Source organism: Anabas testudineus, chromosome 11, assembly GCF_900324465.2.
Source record: "Anabas testudineus chromosome 11, fAnaTes1.2, whole genome shotgun sequence".
NCBI classification, from domain to species: Eukaryota; Metazoa; Chordata; class Actinopteri; order Anabantiformes; family Anabantidae; genus Anabas; species Anabas testudineus.
The window spans coordinates 5,157,286-5,177,284 of NC_046620.1; the positions used below are offsets into that span (position 1 = coordinate 5,157,286).

The 19,999-nt window shown below is 36.4% G+C and overlaps 3 protein-coding genes and 1 long non-coding RNA gene across 5 annotated transcripts in view; all 4 read left to right on the forward strand.

Moving 5' to 3' along the window:
• LOC113154117 (hepatic lectin-like) overlaps window positions 1-4,210 on the forward strand; it is a 59,041-nt gene extending 54,831 nt beyond the window's left edge. Inside the window, exons 3-7 of one of the 2 annotated variants that reach the window (XM_033326247.1) lie at window positions 328-405; window positions 2,294-2,445; window positions 2,549-2,673; window positions 2,764-2,878; window positions 3,992-4,210. In XM_033326247.1, the coding sequence (XP_033182138.1) occupies window positions 328-405; window positions 2,294-2,445; window positions 2,549-2,673; window positions 2,764-2,863 (455 nt within the window). In that variant the 3' untranslated portion in view covers window positions 2,864-2,878; window positions 3,992-4,210. Of the gene's footprint in view, window positions 1-327; window positions 406-2,293; window positions 2,446-2,548; window positions 2,674-2,763; window positions 2,988-3,991 lie in introns of those variants that run through there. The other variant, XM_026348122.1, reaches the window with a different exon arrangement.
• Window positions 4,211-5,220: 1,010 nt separating this feature from the next.
• On the forward strand, window positions 5,221-6,135 carry LOC113154119. The gene is made up of 3 exons (XR_003298003.1): window positions 5,221-5,277; window positions 5,841-5,942; window positions 6,097-6,135. It is a non-coding gene; the product is annotated as an uncharacterized LOC113154119 (long non-coding RNA).
• Window positions 6,136-11,067: 4,932 nt separating this feature from the next.
• LOC113153635 (hepatic lectin-like) lies at window positions 11,068-13,563 on the forward strand. The gene is made up of 6 exons (XM_033326268.1): window positions 11,068-11,095; window positions 11,770-11,892; window positions 12,406-12,483; window positions 12,863-13,020; window positions 13,100-13,224; window positions 13,308-13,563. Exons 1-6 carry the CDS (start codon window positions 11,068-11,070, stop codon window positions 13,486-13,488), a joined length of 693 nt encoding a protein of 230 aa, XP_033182159.1. The 3' UTR covers window positions 13,489-13,563.
• Window positions 13,564-16,375: 2,812 nt separating this feature from the next.
• LOC113154114 (CD209 antigen-like protein C) lies at window positions 16,376-19,686 on the forward strand. The gene is made up of 8 exons (XM_026348120.2): window positions 16,376-16,743; window positions 16,873-16,938; window positions 17,818-17,925; window positions 18,237-18,314; window positions 18,469-18,540; window positions 18,769-18,920; window positions 19,024-19,148; window positions 19,239-19,686. Exons 1-8 carry the CDS (start codon window positions 16,680-16,682, stop codon window positions 19,435-19,437), a joined length of 864 nt encoding a protein of 287 aa, XP_026203905.1. The 5' UTR covers window positions 16,376-16,679; the 3' UTR covers window positions 19,438-19,686.
• The last annotated feature ends 313 nt before the right edge of the window (window positions 19,687-19,999 follow it).

Sequence of the window (19,999 nt, forward strand, 5' to 3'; positions counted from 1 at the left end):
GACTAAATATGACTGTACACAGAATTATATAGAAACACAACAACCTCTCCGTCTCCTCTAAATGTTCAACAGGTGAAGCTCCTGACAGAAGGTCAAAGGTCACAGCAGAGAGAGTGGCCCTGCTGGTTCTCAGTGCTCTGCTGGCAGCTGCTCTTATTGTTATTTACCGTCTCTGTGAGTTTCTACACTTTTATTCATGTTTTATCATCAAAACCTTCATCTAGTGGAGTTTATATTAAAAGTATCATCACTATGATTCATCTTTAACACAGAGGTTTATCAGTGTTTATTATTAATAACTTTAATGACGTCTTTCTTGTTAATCAGCTTTTGAAAATGTTCACACTAAGAAAAGTCTCCAAACTCTGAAGGATGAACATGAAGCTCTGAGGAAAAATCTCACAGGTTTGAAACTGTCACAATTAAATCTTCTTTATTCTTTAAAATCAGACAAACTTAATGAATCCTCTTTTAATGTGCATTATGAAGCTATGAAAGAAGCTTAGCTCCACTACAACACGACGGTAAAGAATGCCAGAGCTAAATACTTCTCAGACCTGATCACTGCTCACTTCCATAATCCTAATTTTTTATTTCAGACTGTTGACAAGTTAGTAAACCCAACCCCTCCCAGCATCCTGGCGGAAAGTGATGCAGAGTGTGAGAAGTTCTTAACCTATTTTAATGATAAAATAGAATCAATCAGAGCTTCTGTTATCCCCAACTCCTCACCATTGAGAATGCACTTTAAGCCAGTTTCCTCCCATGACCTTATTTGAGCTACTACAACCTGTCTCTACAATGAAACCATCTTCCAGCCCAGTTGATGTCATCCCAACTAAGTTCTTAATCTCGATCATTGATTCGCTTGCTCCCTCTCTCCTGATTATTTTTAATACTTCTCTGTCCACTGAGATTGTGCCAAATTATTTTAAAATTGCATGTGTGCAATCTCTTCTGAAAAAACCTGGTCTAGATCCCTCATCCCCTGAAAACTACAGACCAACCTCCAAACTACCCTTCATATCAAAGATTTTAGAAAAGTACGTGTCTAAACACTTATTTCTAGCTGCAGACAACTATAACATCTTTGACAAATTGCAATCTGGTTTTCGCAAACACCACAGCACAGAGACCGCCCTACTGAAGGTAACTAATGACATTCTGTTGGCCTCTGACGCTGATTTGTGCTCTATTCTTGTCCTCCTCGATCTTAGTGCTGCTTTTGATACAGTAGACCACCAAATTTTGCTAGACCGGCTAATAGAACTGGGCTGGAATAGAAGGAACTGCACTGGACTGGTTCTCTTCATACCTGTCCAACAGATCGTTTTGTGTTTCCGTTAATAACTGTAAGTCATCTTTTTCTCCTGTGAAGTATGGAGTCCCACATGGTTCAGTGCTGGGGCCAATCTTGTCCTGTTTGTATATGCTCCATTTGGGACATATTATTCATAATATCTATTCATTCATATGCTGACGACACTCAGCTGTATTGTCCCTTTAAGATATCAGACCACAGAATGACAACTAGAGGTGACAGAGCCTTATCAGTTAGAGCCCCTAAACTCTGGAACAACTTACCTGAGGAAATAAGATTAGCTTACTCAGTAACATCTTTTAAATCTCACCTTAAAACATACCTCTACCGGCGAGCGTTTTGTGATCTTCTGTAAACTAAAACAAATCTGTCCTTGAGAAGACTCCATTAGATTACAATATCTTTACGTTGGAACCGGTCTTCCCAAGGACTGATGCGGTAGTTGTTGTGAGTTGTGTTTGTATAACTATTTCCTGCACCCCAACCGGTCGAAGCAGATGGCCGTTTCACTTCAGCCTGGTTCTGCTGGAGGTTTTTTCCTCTAGGGGGAGTTTTTCCTCTTTACTGTTTGCCTAGTGCTTGCTCAAGTTGGGCTACATGTGTTTTTGACTCTATTGTGAAGCACTCTGTAACATATCTTAAGAAAAGTGCTCTATAAATAAATGTATTATTATTATTATTATTATTATTATTATTAACAGAGAAACTCTGTGAAACTAAACCAGTAACCACTGTTCAGCCTGCATGTCAGAAACTGACTGAAGAAAAAATAAGTTAGTTATAGATTTTTAACTGAGAGCTGTGAGACTGGAGGTTTTATCTTAAATGGGTGAAGGAGAAAACTTAATTTTCTCTGTATCAACTGCTCAGTTAAAACTAATAAACTTTAACTTTTTAACTGTAAATTTTCTGCTGTTTCCAAATTAAATAATCGTTTAGATAACTGTAATCTTTACTCTAATCTTCATAAAGTTGACACATGTCCAAAGTGTGAAGAAGGCTGGGAGCTACATGGAGGAAAGTGTTATTATTCCTCCACCAGGGAATCAACCTGGAACCAAAGCAGAGATTATTGTAGACGCAAAGGAGGAGATCTGGTGAAGATAGACAGCAGAGAGGAGCAGGTAGAAAACACTGCAGCAGCTTCATGTTCTCACATCTGAACATTTTATCATCTCAGCACAGAAAAGTCTCACACAGTCAATTTCATCAACTCTTCCTGTTCAGTTCTTCCTGGAGCTCAGAGTGAGAAAAAAGATGGACAATGATGAGGATAGGTTCTGGATCGGACTCACAGACTCAAAGGAAGAAGGCAAATGGTTGTGGGTGGACGACTCACCACTGAACACAAGGTTTGACTGTTGTGGAAAAATGTTTTGTTAATGTCCAACATGAAGTCATGAATTTTACTGATAAATTCTTTTCTGTTCAACATTTCTCAGCTTGACTTTTTGGATCGACACCCAGCCGGACAACTGGCCTGGAGACAGTCCTGAAGGAGAGGACTGTGTGAGGATGGGGAAAGAAAAGAGGAGGAGCTGACGACCTGAATTGTTGGTATGACAGGTTCTGTAAAGATCCTCACAAAAGTATTTGTGAGAAATCAGCTGAAACTGGACGAGTCACACGAGTCTGAAATCCAGTTCAATTTGAGTCAGGTCACAATGTGGAGCAAAGATACTGTTGGTAAAACTAAAACCATGAAAGAGCAAAAACTCCACTGACATGTTTTAATTCTTAGTTTTAAGTATGGTATGTTGGCAAAATTTAGGCTACTTCTTATTCTTTATTTTAAAATTACAAATAACATGGACACGATGAAGAGTCTGTTCTTAGTGTTTGTTACCTGTTTCCACAACAAATACATGTTTTTTTTAATGAACCATAATTTGTTCTAAACCAGTGTCAAATATTTTACTTATGTCATTCTTCACATTAAAATTATTAAATAGCAATAAAAACCCAGTTTAACTTTAAAATTAATTTTTTCAATTTAGGATTTTTTGTCATGTAACAAATGACTGATGCTGAAAACAAACACTAAATTAAGTCGTTTGTTATTGATTAATAAATGTAAGCTACAACAGTCTGGGTTATCTTTATATTGTTAAATAAACTATATTTAAACTGTCTCAGTTAACACAAAAATGTTTGGATACAAATGATCCTACATAAACACAATCTGTGTGGTTTATTAGATCTAATTTAACCACTTTAATTATCATGTTGTTAAAATAAAGTTTCTATATGACAACACATAAATACAGTAAATAAATGGACTGTGATGCAGGATTTGAAAAGTTTCCATGGATTCTTGTGTCAGATAACTCTACACACAGTTGTTAATTTAAAAGTCCTGAAAACACAAGAGAAACATTAAAGATGAGTTCCAAATATGACACATATATGGTCCAGAGGAGAGAATGAGGATCATAGCTGCAGAGGAAAGTTATAGAAGATGCAGTTTTGTGTGAAGTGAGTGAATCTACGATTGAGTATAACACTGATCATTGTTATTGTGTATGACTGAAGAATTAAAGGAAACATTGACCATGATCATAGAAACATAGAGTTTACTCTGTCAAATCTGGAAGTGCTGTTTCTTTTGTCATATTTACATTTGTTTTCTCAAGCTGTACATGTGATTGGTGTAAATTCATCCCTGTATAGATGTGGCCAGAGCTTGGAGCTGTAGTAATTCGGTGATTGGCCATCCTCATTCAGTTGTCCCTCACCTATGAAGACGTTTAGATGCCAAGACCAAGAAAACTATTTTAATCATAAAAGAAAAGGCTTCAATTTCCCAGAGAGCATGAAGATTGGACTCTGGAGCAATGGATGGAGGTCATGTGGTCTGAAGAGTCCAGATTTACCCTGTTACAGAATGATGAGAGCATCAGGGTAAGAAGAGAGGCAGGTAAAGTGATGCACCCATCATGCTTAAAGTCTACTGTACAAGCCTGTGGGGGCAGTGCTATGATCTGGGGCTGCTGCAGTTGATCAGGTCGAGGTTCAGCAACGTTATGTGTCTAAAGAATGAGGTCAGCTGACGACCTGAATATACTGAATGACCAGGTTATTACATCAGTGACATTTTTTCTTCCCTGATGTCACAGGTATGTTTCAAGATGATAATGTCAGGATTCATCTGGATCAAATTATAAAAGAGTGGTTCAGGGAGCAGGATACATCATTTTCACACATGGATTGGCCACCACAAACAAATTTAACAATAAATGAATGAACAGTATTTCCTCATGTTTTTAATACAGTGTGTTTATTTCCTATGTTTTCTATTTACACAGAACTCTAGCTACGTTAGAACTTAACTCAAATGACACTATGACTTATTCCTTACATCTCTAATGTTTTTCTCCAGAAATGTCTGACATGTTACTCCTGAAATTTAGGTTTACAAATATACAAAATGAGGTGGCAGTGTAGAGTAAGACATTGTTATTCCACAGGTCAATATGAATAATAACCAGCCCAGATAAACTTCAGATACTTCATGTAAGACTCTGAATAAACTTTTCAACTAATCATTTTCCAGAACACTTTGAATGACATAATGCTGGTACTGTACGTCAGATGGAGATCGTGAATTTCCTCAAGTCTCATTTAAAACACTCAGTACTGTTGTGCAAAAACTATTCATGACACTTTTAAAACCTTCTCAATAAACTGTTGCATAAAAGTGTAAATGCAGAAGTGTCTAAAACTGTCGTTCACTCAGAGTTAGAGTGACAGACGTTGAAGCTGCACATCGAAAACAACAGTGGAGGAAAGTTAAAGGTGAGTTTTAAATAGGATTTGATGTTTCTCCATTTTCATCTGTACAAATAGTTTTTATTTAATTAGAATCTGTGAAATGTGTGAGAATAAATAAATGTTTTTGTTTCCTCATCGACTGACATCACTGAGCACGATGAGCCGCTCACAGAGCTACAGAGAAGGTAGGAGGAGAAATGAACATCTACTCAATGTGGATTTGACAAATATGATGGTTTGAAGTCGTCTGCTGGTCTAAATGTTTCCATAAATACAATAAAGGTTTGATAAACACTTTAATTAGACTTTCTAACCCCCAGATACAGTACTGTGTGTTTTAAATCAGACTTCTCCATCTGACGTACAGAACCAGCATCATGTTGTTCAAAGTGATAAATAATTTATAGAAAAGAGTGGGAGCTCAGTTTATTCAGAGATAAACATGAAGTATCTGAAGTATTTCTGGGCTGGTTATAATTCAGATCGACATGTTTTACCATCGATAACACGAAAAGTTTTAACTACAGAAGATTAAACACAGGAAGGAAAGAAAGATGATAAAAAACTGAGTGAAGTGGTTTAAAGAAGGAAATGAACAAGATGAAAACTTGTATAGTTCCAAATCGCAACAGACGTCATCTCAAGACTCTTTACAGTGTTTAAGGTTTAAGACCTTACTAAATAGAACTGTACACAGAATTATATAGAAAACTCAACAACCTCTCCGTCTCCTCTAAATGTTCAACAGGTGAAGCTCCTGACAGAAGGTCAAAGGTCACAGTAGAGAGAGTGGCCCTGCTGGTTCTCAGTGCTCTGCTGGCAGCTGCTCTTATTGTTATTTACCGTCTCTGTGAGTTTCTACACTTTTATTCATGTTTTATCATCAAAACCTTCATCTAGTGGAGTTTATATTAAAAGTATCATCACTATGATTCATCTTTAACACAGACGTTTATCAGTGTTTATTATCAATAACTTTAATGACGTCTTTCTTTTTTAATCAGCTTTTGAATATTTCAACACCAAGAAAACTCTGAAGGATGAAAATGAAGCTCTGAGGAAAAATCTCTCAGGTTAAAAGTTTGAAACTGTCCAAAGGTTCAGTCTCTAAAGTCTCAGAGTCTCAAACATGTGAAACATTTTCATCTGTGCTCATTAATTTTCCAATAATTTCTCTTTAATTGTTCTGATCAGCTTATCGAATCGAAGTGTCAAATGTTCCTGATGAGTGACTGATCACAGTAAAATGTTTTTTATCCTTTGATCACAGAGAAACTCACTGAATTAAAACAATGCAGCGTGGTGCAGCCTGTGTGTCCACAGCCTCCTGAGGCACAAATTAATAAGTCATGGATTTGTCTTCTGACTTTAGTGATTACGTGAAGAAACAATAATAAATGACAAATACTCGGAGTCAGTAAAACAGTGATATTAGTATTTACAGTACAGTAGTATGTATCTTTAAATCCAAACTCAAACTACCGTTCTTTAAATAAAATGTAAATATTTTATTAAGTATTATTATGTTTCAATAGCCTGAACAGCTATGAACAAGAAAACTAAATTTTCTCTGACTGTGTCAGTAAAAATTCACAAACCTTCACTGTTTGAAGTTTCTACTGTTTTAAAGTTATATACAAACAATTACAATGGAGTCTTTACTCTAATCTCTTTATAGATGACACATGTCCAAAGTGTGAAGAAGGCTGGGAGCTACATGGAGGAAAGTGTTATTATTTCTCCACCAGTAAATCAACCTGGTACCAGAGCAGAGATTATTGTAGATGTAAAGGAGGAGATCTGGTGAAGATAGACAGCAGAGAGGAGCAGGTAGAAAAACACTGCAAGCAGCTTCATGTTCTCACATCTGAACATTTTATCATCTCAGCACAGAAAAGTCTCACACAGTCAATTTCATCAACTCTTCCTGTTCAGTTCTTCCTGGAGGTCAGAGTGAGACAAAAGATGAACAATGATCATGACGTATTCTGGATCGGACTCACAGACTCAAAGGAAGAAGGCAAATGGTTGTGGGTGGACGACTCACCACTGAACACAAGGTTTGATTGTTGTGGAAAAATGATTTGTCCAACATGAAGTCCTGAATTTTACTGATGAAGTCTTTTCTGTTCAACATTTCTCAGTTTGGCTTTTTGGGGCGACACCCCAAAACAGCCGGACAACTGGACAGGAAATAATGGAGAAAACCTCCCTGAAGGAGAGGACTGTGTGGTGATGGGAAAGAAATCAGGAGCTGATGACCTGAAGTGTTGGGTTGATGTATTCTGCAAAAGAAATTACAAAAGTATTTGTGAGAAATCAGCTGAAACTGGACGAGTCACACGAGTCTGAAATCCAGTTCAACTTGAGTCAGAATGTGGAGCAAAGATACTGTTGGTAAAACTGAAAATATTAAAGGGCAAAAACTCCACAGACATGTTTTAATTCTCGGTTTTGAGTAGAGCACACATTATGTATCCAAATAATGAAGTCAGCTGACTACTTGAATACACTGAATAACCGGGATATTCCATCAATGAATTTTTTCCTTCCTGATGACATGGACATATTCAAAGATGATAATGTCAGGATTCATCAGACTTAATCTATTAAACAGTGGTTCAGGGAGCAGGACACATTATTTCCAGACATGGTCACCACAGAGTCCACACCTTAACCCCACCCTTCCATCATCAATACAAGAGCTTGGTGAAAGATTTATATAACTTTGGATGAAAATAAGTATTTGACACTGCAGAAGCTTATTGAACGATAAGAGATCAATTGTTAAAACATGTAGACTGCAGCCTGTAAATAGACATGTGCATGTAGGAAGCTAACGCCAAGGTAATGTTTCACATCTCCAGCTCCAGCCTAAAAACAAATAGTTTGAACCTGTGCACTGTGAGTATTTAAACTCCTTCAAACTGAAGACTTCAGGTTTCCACATTTGGGTTTTTATTACTGGACCATGATTTTCTCTAAACCAGCAAAAAGAAAATAGACTTTTACAGAAATAACCAGTTTGTTATTGGTCTTAATTTGTGCTACGACAGCCTAAGTTCTCATTTTAATGTTTAATAAACCATGTTCAACCGTAAACTGTCTTATATGTTTGTAATTTTAAGACATTATAAACTAAATTATATGAAAAATGTTTGAATTTGTTTGCAGTTGATAACAACTTCATACTTTTACTTCAGTATTGGGTTTGTGGACCTTACTGTCAGCTCTGCCAAACAGGAGTAGACTAAACAAAAGCAAAGAGCACATTTTTCTCTTTTTACTCCAGTATTTTAAATAAATGTATTTTCTTATGTCCAGGTTATACAATCATTACACTTTAATGCACCAACACAGTAATTATAATACAAAATTATAATATGCAGCATTCTGAAAATGAGTCAACCTCCAGAAGTGGTACTTTCACTTTTTCTTGTTTTTAATTTTCTATACAGGATTTTATTTGTAATGGAATATTTCTACACTGTGGTACTTGTACTTTTAATAACTAAAAGATATAAGATAAAGTATTTTTTCCAGTCCTGTTCTGTGAAGTATCATTCACTTTACACAAAATGTGTAAAAGAAACAAACCATAACTTGTTGTTACTGATGTTAACAGCATGAACTTGCTTCTCACTTGTTCAGAAATGTTTTCTTCATTTTTATGTTATTAAACCCTAAAGACTCCTGATGTTTCCTAGTTTTAAAAACTACATCAAATATCAAACAAAAAGACTAGAAATAAAGTTATCTAGTACGAATGATGAAAAGTGATAATGATGATAAACATTTGAAATACAGGACTTTTATTTAAACTTCCTCTTACAGACTATATGACATTTATTTTATATAAATGAAGGGAATTCAGCAGAAACCTCAAACATGAAGGAGCTGTACAGTATTTCTTACACTCACTGATGGTCACTCAGACACCAAAGAGGTAAAGTTTTAAACATGATGTTTATGTTTCAGTTTCTAGTATATATCAGTGTACAGGTTTCTGATTATACTAACTGATAAACTTACTCAGAAGCAAGTACTCATGAAACCTCCTCAGCTGAGCTGTGGGGAAAAACTAGGACGTGTCACCATCAGATAACTGTTTCCATTGAGTCATTTCTGGTGGTAGGTCACAGCCAGGATTTGAACCACAATGTTACCACTACACTATCCAGTCAACAATATGAGATTTTTACCCCTTGTACCTGTACTTTTGCAAATAAAGACTGTCTGTATGCAACTTTCAGAAACTTAAAGGCCCTTTCAGTGTTTATTGTAAAATCATTACTGTACAGAAGTCCTTGGCCACCAGTAGAGTTGTTATTAGCTGTGCTTTAAGAACCCATTTATTCAGCAGGTTTTAAATTAGAGCAACTAAAAACTCAAACAGTGGTTAGTCACAATGAATAGATGAACTTAGCATCCGGGTGAAGCTGACAGATGCTGAGTCAGGTCCTCACTGGACTTCTTCCTGTTCCTTAAAGGAGAAACTCTGTTCTTGACCTTTATATATTCCTCTACAGAGGTCACACTCAGTATTTGTCACCTCAGCCTACAGAAGCAGTTTTTCTCATGCAGATTCAGAAAGTATTCACACTCAGTTATCTTTTGAGTTCTGTTTTGTTGCAGCCTGATAAATTTGATAGACTGTATTATCAGGCTGTAACATGACAAAACAGAAAAAGGTGAAGGGATCTGAATACTTTCTGAATGTACTGTATTTTTTCAGTTTTTTAATACACTGTTTCCTATGTTTTCTAGACTTTTACACAGAACTCTATGTTAACACTTAACTCAAATGAGACTATGGCTTATTCCTTGCATCTCTAATGTTTTTCTCCAGAAATGTCTGACATGTTACTCCTTAAATTTAGTAGCAGAAATAGGTCAGACAGGAGGTTTACAAATTTTGGTCATCTCGTCACTAAAAAACTTTGACAGATATATATATCTGGCACAAATGTATTGTAACATTAAACTGAAATAACTTATAACACACTGTCAGTCACATGATACGTGTGATTACTTTCTTCTTGTTTAACTAGAATTACTGCATTGCTGTTGTAAACTTCTGTCCAGTGAAGTTGTAGTTAAGTTCATGCATATCCAAGTGGACATTTGTGCTAAATTTAAGATTCGATGTGAGTCTTGATAAAAATGTGCTGTATGTAAACTTCAGTTCCACTGGTTGGTGGAGACGTGCAGTAGTTCTGGTTCGGCATTGCTCCGCCTTCTGTATCCTGATGTGAGGACTAAAGTGATTTAATATCATCCTGTTTCTGCTGGTTAAAATAAAATGATTTGTGGAAAAGAAAAGAGCTTATGTTTTTTATTTAATTAATTATTTTTTGTTTTAGCTGCAGAAGAATTAAAACTGATCAATTGTATAACCAAATACCAATTTTCCCAACTTCGGCTGAAATTGTATAGTAAGTCAGTCTGACTATAGTAAGTCAGACTGGCTCATTAATTATATTTTACTGTAGGTTTCAGGATGTGATTTCATGAACTTTAAGCTATACCGAAAAAAGAGGAAGGAAGTTTAAGTATTATCTCTGAATCTTGCAGCATTGCATCAGTTTCAACACATATCAAGTATAAATAAATGTTGACAGTGCTCAGTTCTGTCTTCTTTTAAAAAGTACTGTAAAGAAAATAAAATTATACTTGTTGACATAGCTTAATTAGCCAAAGAATGAATTTTATCGCTGGTGTCGACTGTGGTGTCGTTAGAGTTTAGTTTGCCACCAAGGGTGAGGTTCCTGTAGCAAGTCAGTAGTAGTAAAGTCTCCTCTCTCTCTTTAAGTCTGACTGAACTTTGAAGGCACCAAGACGTTTGTCGCTCAGTGTTAACGAAAATTAAAGGTAAGTTCTAAATATGACGCATGTGTTTATTTCATGATCATAAACTGAATAGTTTGTGTGCTTGTGTATAATTTTTCCAAGTCAGGATCCTGCAGACTGACACAATGAGCCACTCAAAGTGCTACAGAGAAGGTAACAAACTTTAATGTGGTGATAAACCGTTTTATTTAGTCAGTTTTAGCCAAAATCAGCATCAACTATTTTACTGACTGACTCACTTGAAGCTTTATTTACGCAGGGACTCACAGGGTGTAAGCTTTATACATATACGGTAAAATTTGCAGGTTGAAAGATAAATTAATGAGAAAAGGAGACAGAAATGTGGAATACAGCAGTTAAACGAGTCCCGGTGATGTTTTAATAACTTAGCTGTGATGTTGTAACAGGAAACTTCTGGTTAAAAGGAGGAACTGACCATAAATACTGTATATAACATAGCTACAAGTATTTTGAGCACCACTAATGTTTGCTGTTTTCATGTGTGGTCTCAGAGTTACATTATTATGGAAAGCAGGTGTACAGGCGATCCAGGGACTAGTGATGAGGCTTTGGAAAGGACATGAGGCACTAGAACAAACATAGCAACAAACTGTGACATATATCTGTTGATCCATGATTAGTTTTCACAACGATCCTGTTTACACTTGGTTTTAAAATGCACATAACCAGTGTGTGTCCCAGATCTGGACCGAGGTCGACCTTTGCTGCAAGTCACGAATATTTTCTGAAGGCAAAAATATTTCTGAAGTTTCAACAGAGCTATTGTTATTGTTGATGATATTGTCTTCAATATCTGTCTTCAACAGGTGAAGCTCCTCCCTTCCAACAAACAAGATCAAACAGAAGGTCAAAGGTCACAGCAGAGAGAGTGGCCCTGCTGGTTCTCAGTGCTCTGCTGGCAGCTGCTCTTATTGTTATTTACCGTCTCTGTGAGTTTCTACAAGTTTTACTTGAAAAACAACCAAGCAGCTGATTTATTAGTTTTATTTCAAACTAATTGAGCCTTTATTTATGCAGTGATAGAGGAATGTCTGTACTGTTTCTGATGACGATGACCAGGCTGTTTCTTGATTTATTCCATTTAGTTTTTACTTTTGTTAAATCAGTAAGAGTTAGGGGCCGTGTTCACAAACATTCTTAGAAAACGCTCAGAGAACTTAGTATAAAAAGTCCCAGCTGAGAGGTGGAGTCTAAGAGGGGTTTAGGAAACGTCTCAGAGCAACTCTGAGCTGGAAAAGGATGAAAACATTCATCTGTCATAATTCTTAAATAATACAAAAAGGACCTGTCTTTTTAATAACTAGGAACAAACTTTACACTTAGAAATAATAATCTAATGGAGTTCATATTGAATACATTGAAATATGAATAGCAACTTTCATCTGCTCATTATCAAGCACTGATACGTGAACTTTTACCGACTACTTTTTCCTTTTATTCAGCTTTTGTTTATTTCCACACCATGAAAAATCTCCAAACTCTGAAAGACGAGGTTGAAGTTTTGAGGACAAATCTCACAGGTAGGCTGTCAGATTTAGAAACTGTCCAAATGGTTCAGTCTCACAACGTTGGCAGGACAATATAACTTTTCACATTCAAACATAAAGTGGGGTTGTTTGTATGTGTTTAGAGTTCCAACATAAAGTGTGACTAATATTAATCAATTTTCAGTTTGTTTCTGCTCGAAAACAACAACAAAACCACAGAACACAGTGCAACCTTCGTACCTGCAGCCTACTGAAGTCACAACAAGTAAGTTATGAATTTGTAGTTATAACGAATGGACACAGTGAGTCAGTCTGTGTTTTAGTTTGTATTAGCTCATATACTACAGTAAATAGAGTTGTGAGAGAGGTGGTTCAAATGTAATCAGTGATTCTTTACTTTCCTGTAATAAAGGTGAACCTCATCCTTATCTAACGTGTGACAGAGGCTGGGAGCAACATGGAGGAAAGTGCTATTATTTTTCCACCAGTGGTCGGTCCTGGGAAGAAAGCAGATATTTCTGTCGGAGACGAGGAGGAGATCTGGTGAAGATAGACAGCAGAGAGGAACAGGTATAAAACACTCCAGCAGCTTCATGTTCTCACATCTGAACATATTAGAAACTAAATGTCGTCAACTCTTCCTGTTCAGTTGTTCTTGGAGCTCAGACTGAGAGAAGAGATGAATTTTGTTGACGACCATTTCTGGATCGGGCTGACAGACGTAAGGGAAGAAGGGAAATGGTTGTGGGTGGACGGCTCCCCACTGGACACAAGGTTAGACTGAAAGCCTTTTTGTTTATGTTCAGTATTTACGTTCTTCAGTCTTATTGTTTTCAGTCTTTCGCCCCTTTTCTCAGTTTGACTTTTTGGAGTGGCACAGAGCCCGACGACTGGAAGGACGAACATCCTGATGGAGAGGACTGTGCCAGCATGGGAGAGAAACATGGAGCTGCAGACCTGAAGTGTTGGTTCGATAGACCCTGCAACATGCATCAGAGTATTATATGTGAGAAACCAGTGGAAATAGGACGATATTAGGTCACTAGAGTCCTCAGACCAGGATACAGAACGTGGAGCAACGCTGATGTTGATAAAGATAATATGAACATTTAATAGGGCTTTGTAAAATTACCTTTTAGACTTGGATTTGCATAATTCTAATTAAACAAGAAGGAAATAAACACATGTATCAAATGACTGACAGTGTGTTATGAGTTATTTCAATTAAATATCACCATGCATTTATGCCAGTGTTTATTTTTATGCAGGAGAACGTCAACAATGAAGTTTCATCTCACTCGAATAGGTAGTTAATAGAGAGGTCTGTAATGAACTGGTTCAGATGTGGTTTGGTTGGTTTACTGAAGTAACACAAGGTCTTATCTTAATATGTTTAACTTGACCAGCAGAGCTCTGTGGCTTTGTTGGTTTGATTGTGAAAGATGCAGCTGAATCCTGGAGACTAGACAAAGCTGTGTTCAATGCATTGGTGCAGAAATTGTTGCACTGCAGCAGCAGCAAAAGGACCAAGAACTGCTGGTAATTACAGTTAAAACACTAATATGTCAAGTGGTCCATGAATTTGCAGTAGTGCCGTGTTAGACATGTTAGAATCGTTACAAATTTGACAGTTTCTGTGTCACTTTTCCTTCTGTAGAAACCAACAACACATAAAAACAACAAATAAATATTCAGTGTGATTCTCAGCTGTTCACAACTTTACCCAGAAGATGTGAAAATACAGTAAGTCACATGGACAGTGACTGTGTTTAGCCTCGAGTTTCCTGTTAAACACAAAACCACACACACTGAGGGGGAAACGTATGTGAACGCCGTTTGAATTTTACCAACTCACTGCCACAGTTTTGCTTGTTTCAACACCACATGTGTTTGTTTAATCATCATTTTTACATTTCTGAAAAATACTTTGGTGGATTTTTTCTAGCAGCCGAGTAAAATGTCAGCGTAGTAACCTCTGGGTCTGTGGTATAATTAGCTGTTAAGACAACGTTTAGATAGATATCATGTATTTTTCAATGTGAACCTTTTTTTTTTATGAAAATTGTAAATATCAAAAACATAAGTACAAATTGAGGTAAAAATCTAATTACAACTCACAACTATTTACATCAAAATGTTTCTTTCTGCTACTTCATTCTTCATTATTTTCGTCTATATGACCCAGTTCTTTTTCAAATGGTAAAAATCCCCCTGTATACTGCATCTCCTGAACTCCTTTTCAACATATATTTTGTGTGTGTGTGTGTGTGTGTGTGTCAGATGTTTGTTCCCTCTCTTGTCTGTAATTGGGACACTTTCCACCACCCCTAATACCTGCGTGTTTGCATCTATATCCTGATATTAATGATCTAAATTAAAATGTCTGCTCTTGAATCTGACTGTGTATTTTTTATTCCCAACATGTGAGTTTCTTCTCAAACTTTACTCTCCACTCACTTCTCAGTTGTTCTGGAAGTTTTTACAACTTTTTCATTTGTCATTTGTAAAATGTTGGTTGGTTGGAACGAAGGAAGCAGCTTCCTGTTCCTGTTGTTTAAGCACATTTTCCTGGAGAAAAAAATCTGTTTCTCATCAAACCCCTATATCAAGATATAAGTCCATAAAAAAACAAAGAAATAAAACAGACTGTAAAATATTTACAGAACTACTACTCACTGTACTGTCTGTTAAACCCTCCTGGTGCTGCTGTTCATTTATTTTGGTAAATGGTGCTTTAATTTTGAGCAAAAATAATAATCCTAACCTTAAAAGTGAAATATGGTACTTAAATAAACAAAGATAAGTTTACTATTAAATATATTTGAGTCCTAAAAGTCATTATGACAGTACTGACAGCATGTACATGTGTTTTACTTCAGTGTTGTAAGTTCAGTATTATACTCAAAAGAGAACTAGACTTACCAAAGGAACACGGCAGCATGTCCACATTGTAAAATGACATTTATGAGTATAAAACTGTTGTGTTTGAAACATAAAAGTCTGATTTGGGGAAGTAGAATTTAACAACCAGAGAGGAAAATGAAGTGTGAAGGAAACTTTCTAGTTTGATACAGATTCAAAATCAGTCATCTGGTGATGTGACACTTGAAGCAGAAGCACTGTGGTATCACGTGACCTTCCTAATTAAATCTTTAATATGTGACAGTCAAATCAGAGAGGTGACACACAGGTTTGAAGATCAGATATAATTCTGCATGGTCAGAGTAGTAGAGTCGACTTTATTGAACAAAATAACTCTAATAGTAGCACGTTTAGTCTGAGTAACTGTGTTATCTTGATCTCTGCTGATTTATTTCACCAAAATAATGATAAATAAAGGTGCAGATAAACAGGCAGGATAAGGATCGGCCCAAAACCTGCACCTGGGGAACCAGACTGTGAAAATATAGTAGTAAATTAAATGTTATGCCTTTGGTTAAAAAAAAAAAAATGTCACAACCGCCCCTGTGACTGTGAGCATATTGTTTTCCGTAAGTGTGACATGTCATTATTTTTGAGAACAGGAACAAACGAGCTTTTTTTAGCTGCCGGTACACTGAGAACACGTTTTATTTCTCCAGCAGCATCAGCTGCTTATTTCAACTGGAGTGAATTAAAGTTGGACCAAGAAAGAAACAGAATAAACCACAGGGTGAAGTGTTTAACGCGAGGAGGGTCTGTTTGACTCGTTGGATCCACATCAGGACAGCACCTGAATAAAGAGGAGGAATTATACAGTGGCCCCTGTTACATGTTTGTATAGGTTCAGTAATAAGTAGCAGAGCTGCAGCACGACATTATGTGACAGTGACAATGACTCAAACACTTAACGAACAATGCTGTGCATCACAATAGTGTAGAATTATAAATGTTTGCATTATTTCTCTTTTTCTGCTGTGGTCGTACTTCCTGTTTTCCAGAAAGGAAGTTTGAAATCTCGCAATCTTATCACTTATAACACACAAGTCCAGACATGCAAACACGTTTTCTTTCAAGTTCCAGTCTCTCTATTACTCTACTTCTCCATAAATAGATTTTACTTTTTGTATCAGCACAGAAGCAAAGATGCAGAGTCCTCCGGCTGATTTCATTAACAAACGGTTCTGTTTAACAACTCAAGGGAGGATTTAAACTCCTTCCTCATCCTCACGTTACACTAAACCTTTTTTTTTTCTACAGTCGGCTGTGAAGTTTCAAATTTAGTTGTCGTTTGATCACACAGCAGGAAAATGCCTGAAGCTGATGTTGTCTACTCTGATGTAACGTTCAAGAGATCAGGTGGAATCACAAAAGGTGAGTCTTCAGTTTGATAAGATAGCAATAGAAAAATTACATTAAAAAATTTAATTAACTTTTACTTAAGTATAAATGTTGAAACTTTATGAACGGCACATTCAGCAGCAGGATGGTTTTGTGTTGCAGCTTCTTTACCAGATGAAACCACTTACTCTGAAATCAAGACCTCGAAGCTGCACACAGAGCAGAAAGGTGGGTAATAACAAGTAATAAATGAACAGGCAAGATGAAAAAGTTAAATTAAATTAAAATGAATGAACGTTTCAGATATTTTTCAAGCAAAACATATAAAATCAATGAGTTTCAGCTTCTCTAATGTGAATATTTGCTCATTTCATATTTGCTATAATTCTTTTCTATGGCTTCAAATTGGGCTGGATACATACAAACTCTTTTTATAGTGCTTTTACCTAATTAGTGAGTTTACACTTCAGTATGTGCACGTGTGGAAGCTGCAGTCGGTTCTTATTATAGATCTGATATTTTGAAACAGTGCATGACATCATGTTAAATTAGATAAGATGTAGAGAAGTGTGTTGAGTGTTTTGCAAAAAGCAGGGAGGCTGAGAATGTGCTTACATTTTAGTTTTGCTCGTCAGTAACGTAAAGATTTGAAGATGTTTAATTAATGAAGAGTCCAGGTCTGTTCTCTTCATCTGTAATATTCTGTTTCCAACTGTTCATTACTAAAGAAAGGAAATGAAAGAAAAGTGATTGTTAGTTTATTCTATAAATAGAAGAGGACAAGAGGAAGTCGGTGTTGAAGAAAAAATACAGAACTGGCCATGAGAACTGAAGAAAGTATCAAGACTCATGTTTCCCAACTGATCTCCATGAGGTGGATGTGGCAGAAAATATTAAATTCCAGGCACTTTAAGTGGATGTTTAAACATAAAATGATTAAATAAATGTTAATGTGAGTCAAACGTCTCACTACCTGATGGTTTAGACGATGGATGGTCTGATGCATCATCACTCCACTGTTGCTTCTTAATGACACTGTTCAATTCAGCAACAGTCAAACTTTCTTTTTTACATCCCTCCTTTCTGTCTCTTCAATGTGTCCAACAGTTTCCCAACATCCGGTTTCAGATGGAGGGTCAAAGGTCACAGAGAGAGCGTCCCTGCTGATTCTCGGTGTTCTGCTGGCTGCTGCTGTCGTTGGTCTTGGTGTCGTCAGTGAGTTTTGTTAGATCGACTTGAAAAAACATTAAGATGTTAAAAAACAGATGATTGGAGATTTTTTACTTTCACTAATGGAGATAAAAAAACAGATGAGGAGAGAAAATGATTTTCACGTTTAAACAATTTATTTTTTTTAATGCATTAAAAGATAATTTACAACAATTATATGAATCTCATTGGAAGCATCAATGTGTTTGTTATGGGCAACGTCCCGTTTTGCTAAATTAAACTAACGTCATCTCTCTGATCTGATCTTTGACTCTCGTCCTCGTTCATTACTTTACTTCACTTTTTCTTTTAATTAGTTTTTCATAATTTACAAATGAAGGAAAAACTTCAAACACTGAAAAATGAAAAGGACGCTCTGAAGAAAAATCTCACAGGTGAGTTTGAAACTGTCCAAAGGTTCAGTCTCTAAAGTCTCAGTGTCTCAATAATTTCTCTTTAATTGTTCTGATCAGCTTATTGAATTAAATTGTAAAATGTTCCTGATGAGTGACTGATCACAGTAAAATGTTTTTTATCCTTTGATCACAGAGAAACTCACTGAATTAAAACAATGCAGCGTGGTGCAGCCTGTGTGTCCACAGCCTCCTGAGGCACAAATGAGTAAGTCATGAATTTGTCTTCTGACTTTAGTGATGACGTGAAGAAACAATAATAAACGACAGATACTCTGAGTCAGTAAAACAGTGATATTAGTATTTACAGTATGTTTCAATAGCCCTGAACAACTGTGAATGAGAAATCTTAATTGTGTCAGTAAAAAGTTATTTATGTATATTAAGTTATACTGATGGAAACAATGATGGCATTATTACTTGAATCTCTCCATAGATGAACCATGTCCAAAGTGTGAAGAAGACTGGGAGCTACATGGAGGAAAGTGTTATTATTTCTCCACCACTAAATCAACCTGGAACCAGAGCAGAGATGATTGTAGAAGTAAAGGAGGAGATCTGGTGAAGATAGACAGCAGAGAGGAGCAGGTAGAAAACACTGCAGCAGCTTCATGTTCTCACATCTGAACATTTTATCATCTCAGCACAGAAAAGTCTCACACAGTCAATTTCATCAACTCTTCCTGTTCAGTCGTTCCTGGAGCTCAGACTGAGACAAAAGATGGACTATGACGAGGACAAGTTCTGGATCGGACTCACAGACTCAAAGGAAGAAGAGAAATGGTTGTGGGTGGACGACTCACCACTGAACACAAGGTTTGATTGTTGTGGAAAAATGTTTTGTAAATGTCCAACATGAAGTCATGAATTTTACTGATGAAGTCTTTTCTGTTCAACATTTCTCAGTTTGACTTTCTGGATCAGAGAAGACCCGGACAACTGGACAGGGAGGAATGGAGAAGTCCCTGAAGGAGAGGACTGTGCGAGGATGGGGGAGAGAGGAGGAGCTGATGAACTGAAGTGTTGGTTTGATAGATTCTGTAAAGATCCTCACAAAAGTATTTGTGAGAAACCAGCTGAAACTGGACGAGTCACATGTGTCTGAAATCCAGTTCAACTTGAGTCAGAATGTGGAGCAAAGATACTGTTGGTAAAACTGATGGAAAATAGAATAACATCTTAAAACTGTCCTACAGACCTACTTTTAACAAAAAGAAGTAATTAGGTGTCCGGAAATAGATTCTTTGTGACAACAAACTGATTTTTCATTGATCCTTTTTTAATAGAGCTGAATTTATGCTACAGCAGTCTGAGTTACTTTTATAATGTTAAATAAACTATGTTCAACCTTAAACTGTCTCATTTGTTGTTTTCTTGAGTTTCTCTGTAAAACATCTAGAAACAACTGATTCTATAAAATTAATATAAACACGATGACATGTGGTGTGTGTGTTGAAAATCATTATCTGTCTGCTGATATTATAGTTTAAATCATCAGTTTGATCTGAATTTAAAGAGTCACATTTAAACAACTGTTCATTTTAAGGAAGTAGTTTCTCCTCCCATCTGTGACGCTGATGGATTGTTTTAAATAGAAAATTCTAAAACCGATGGTCACAGTTTTCATCACAGATGTTGATGCTGCACATTTGATCATTAAGAAATTC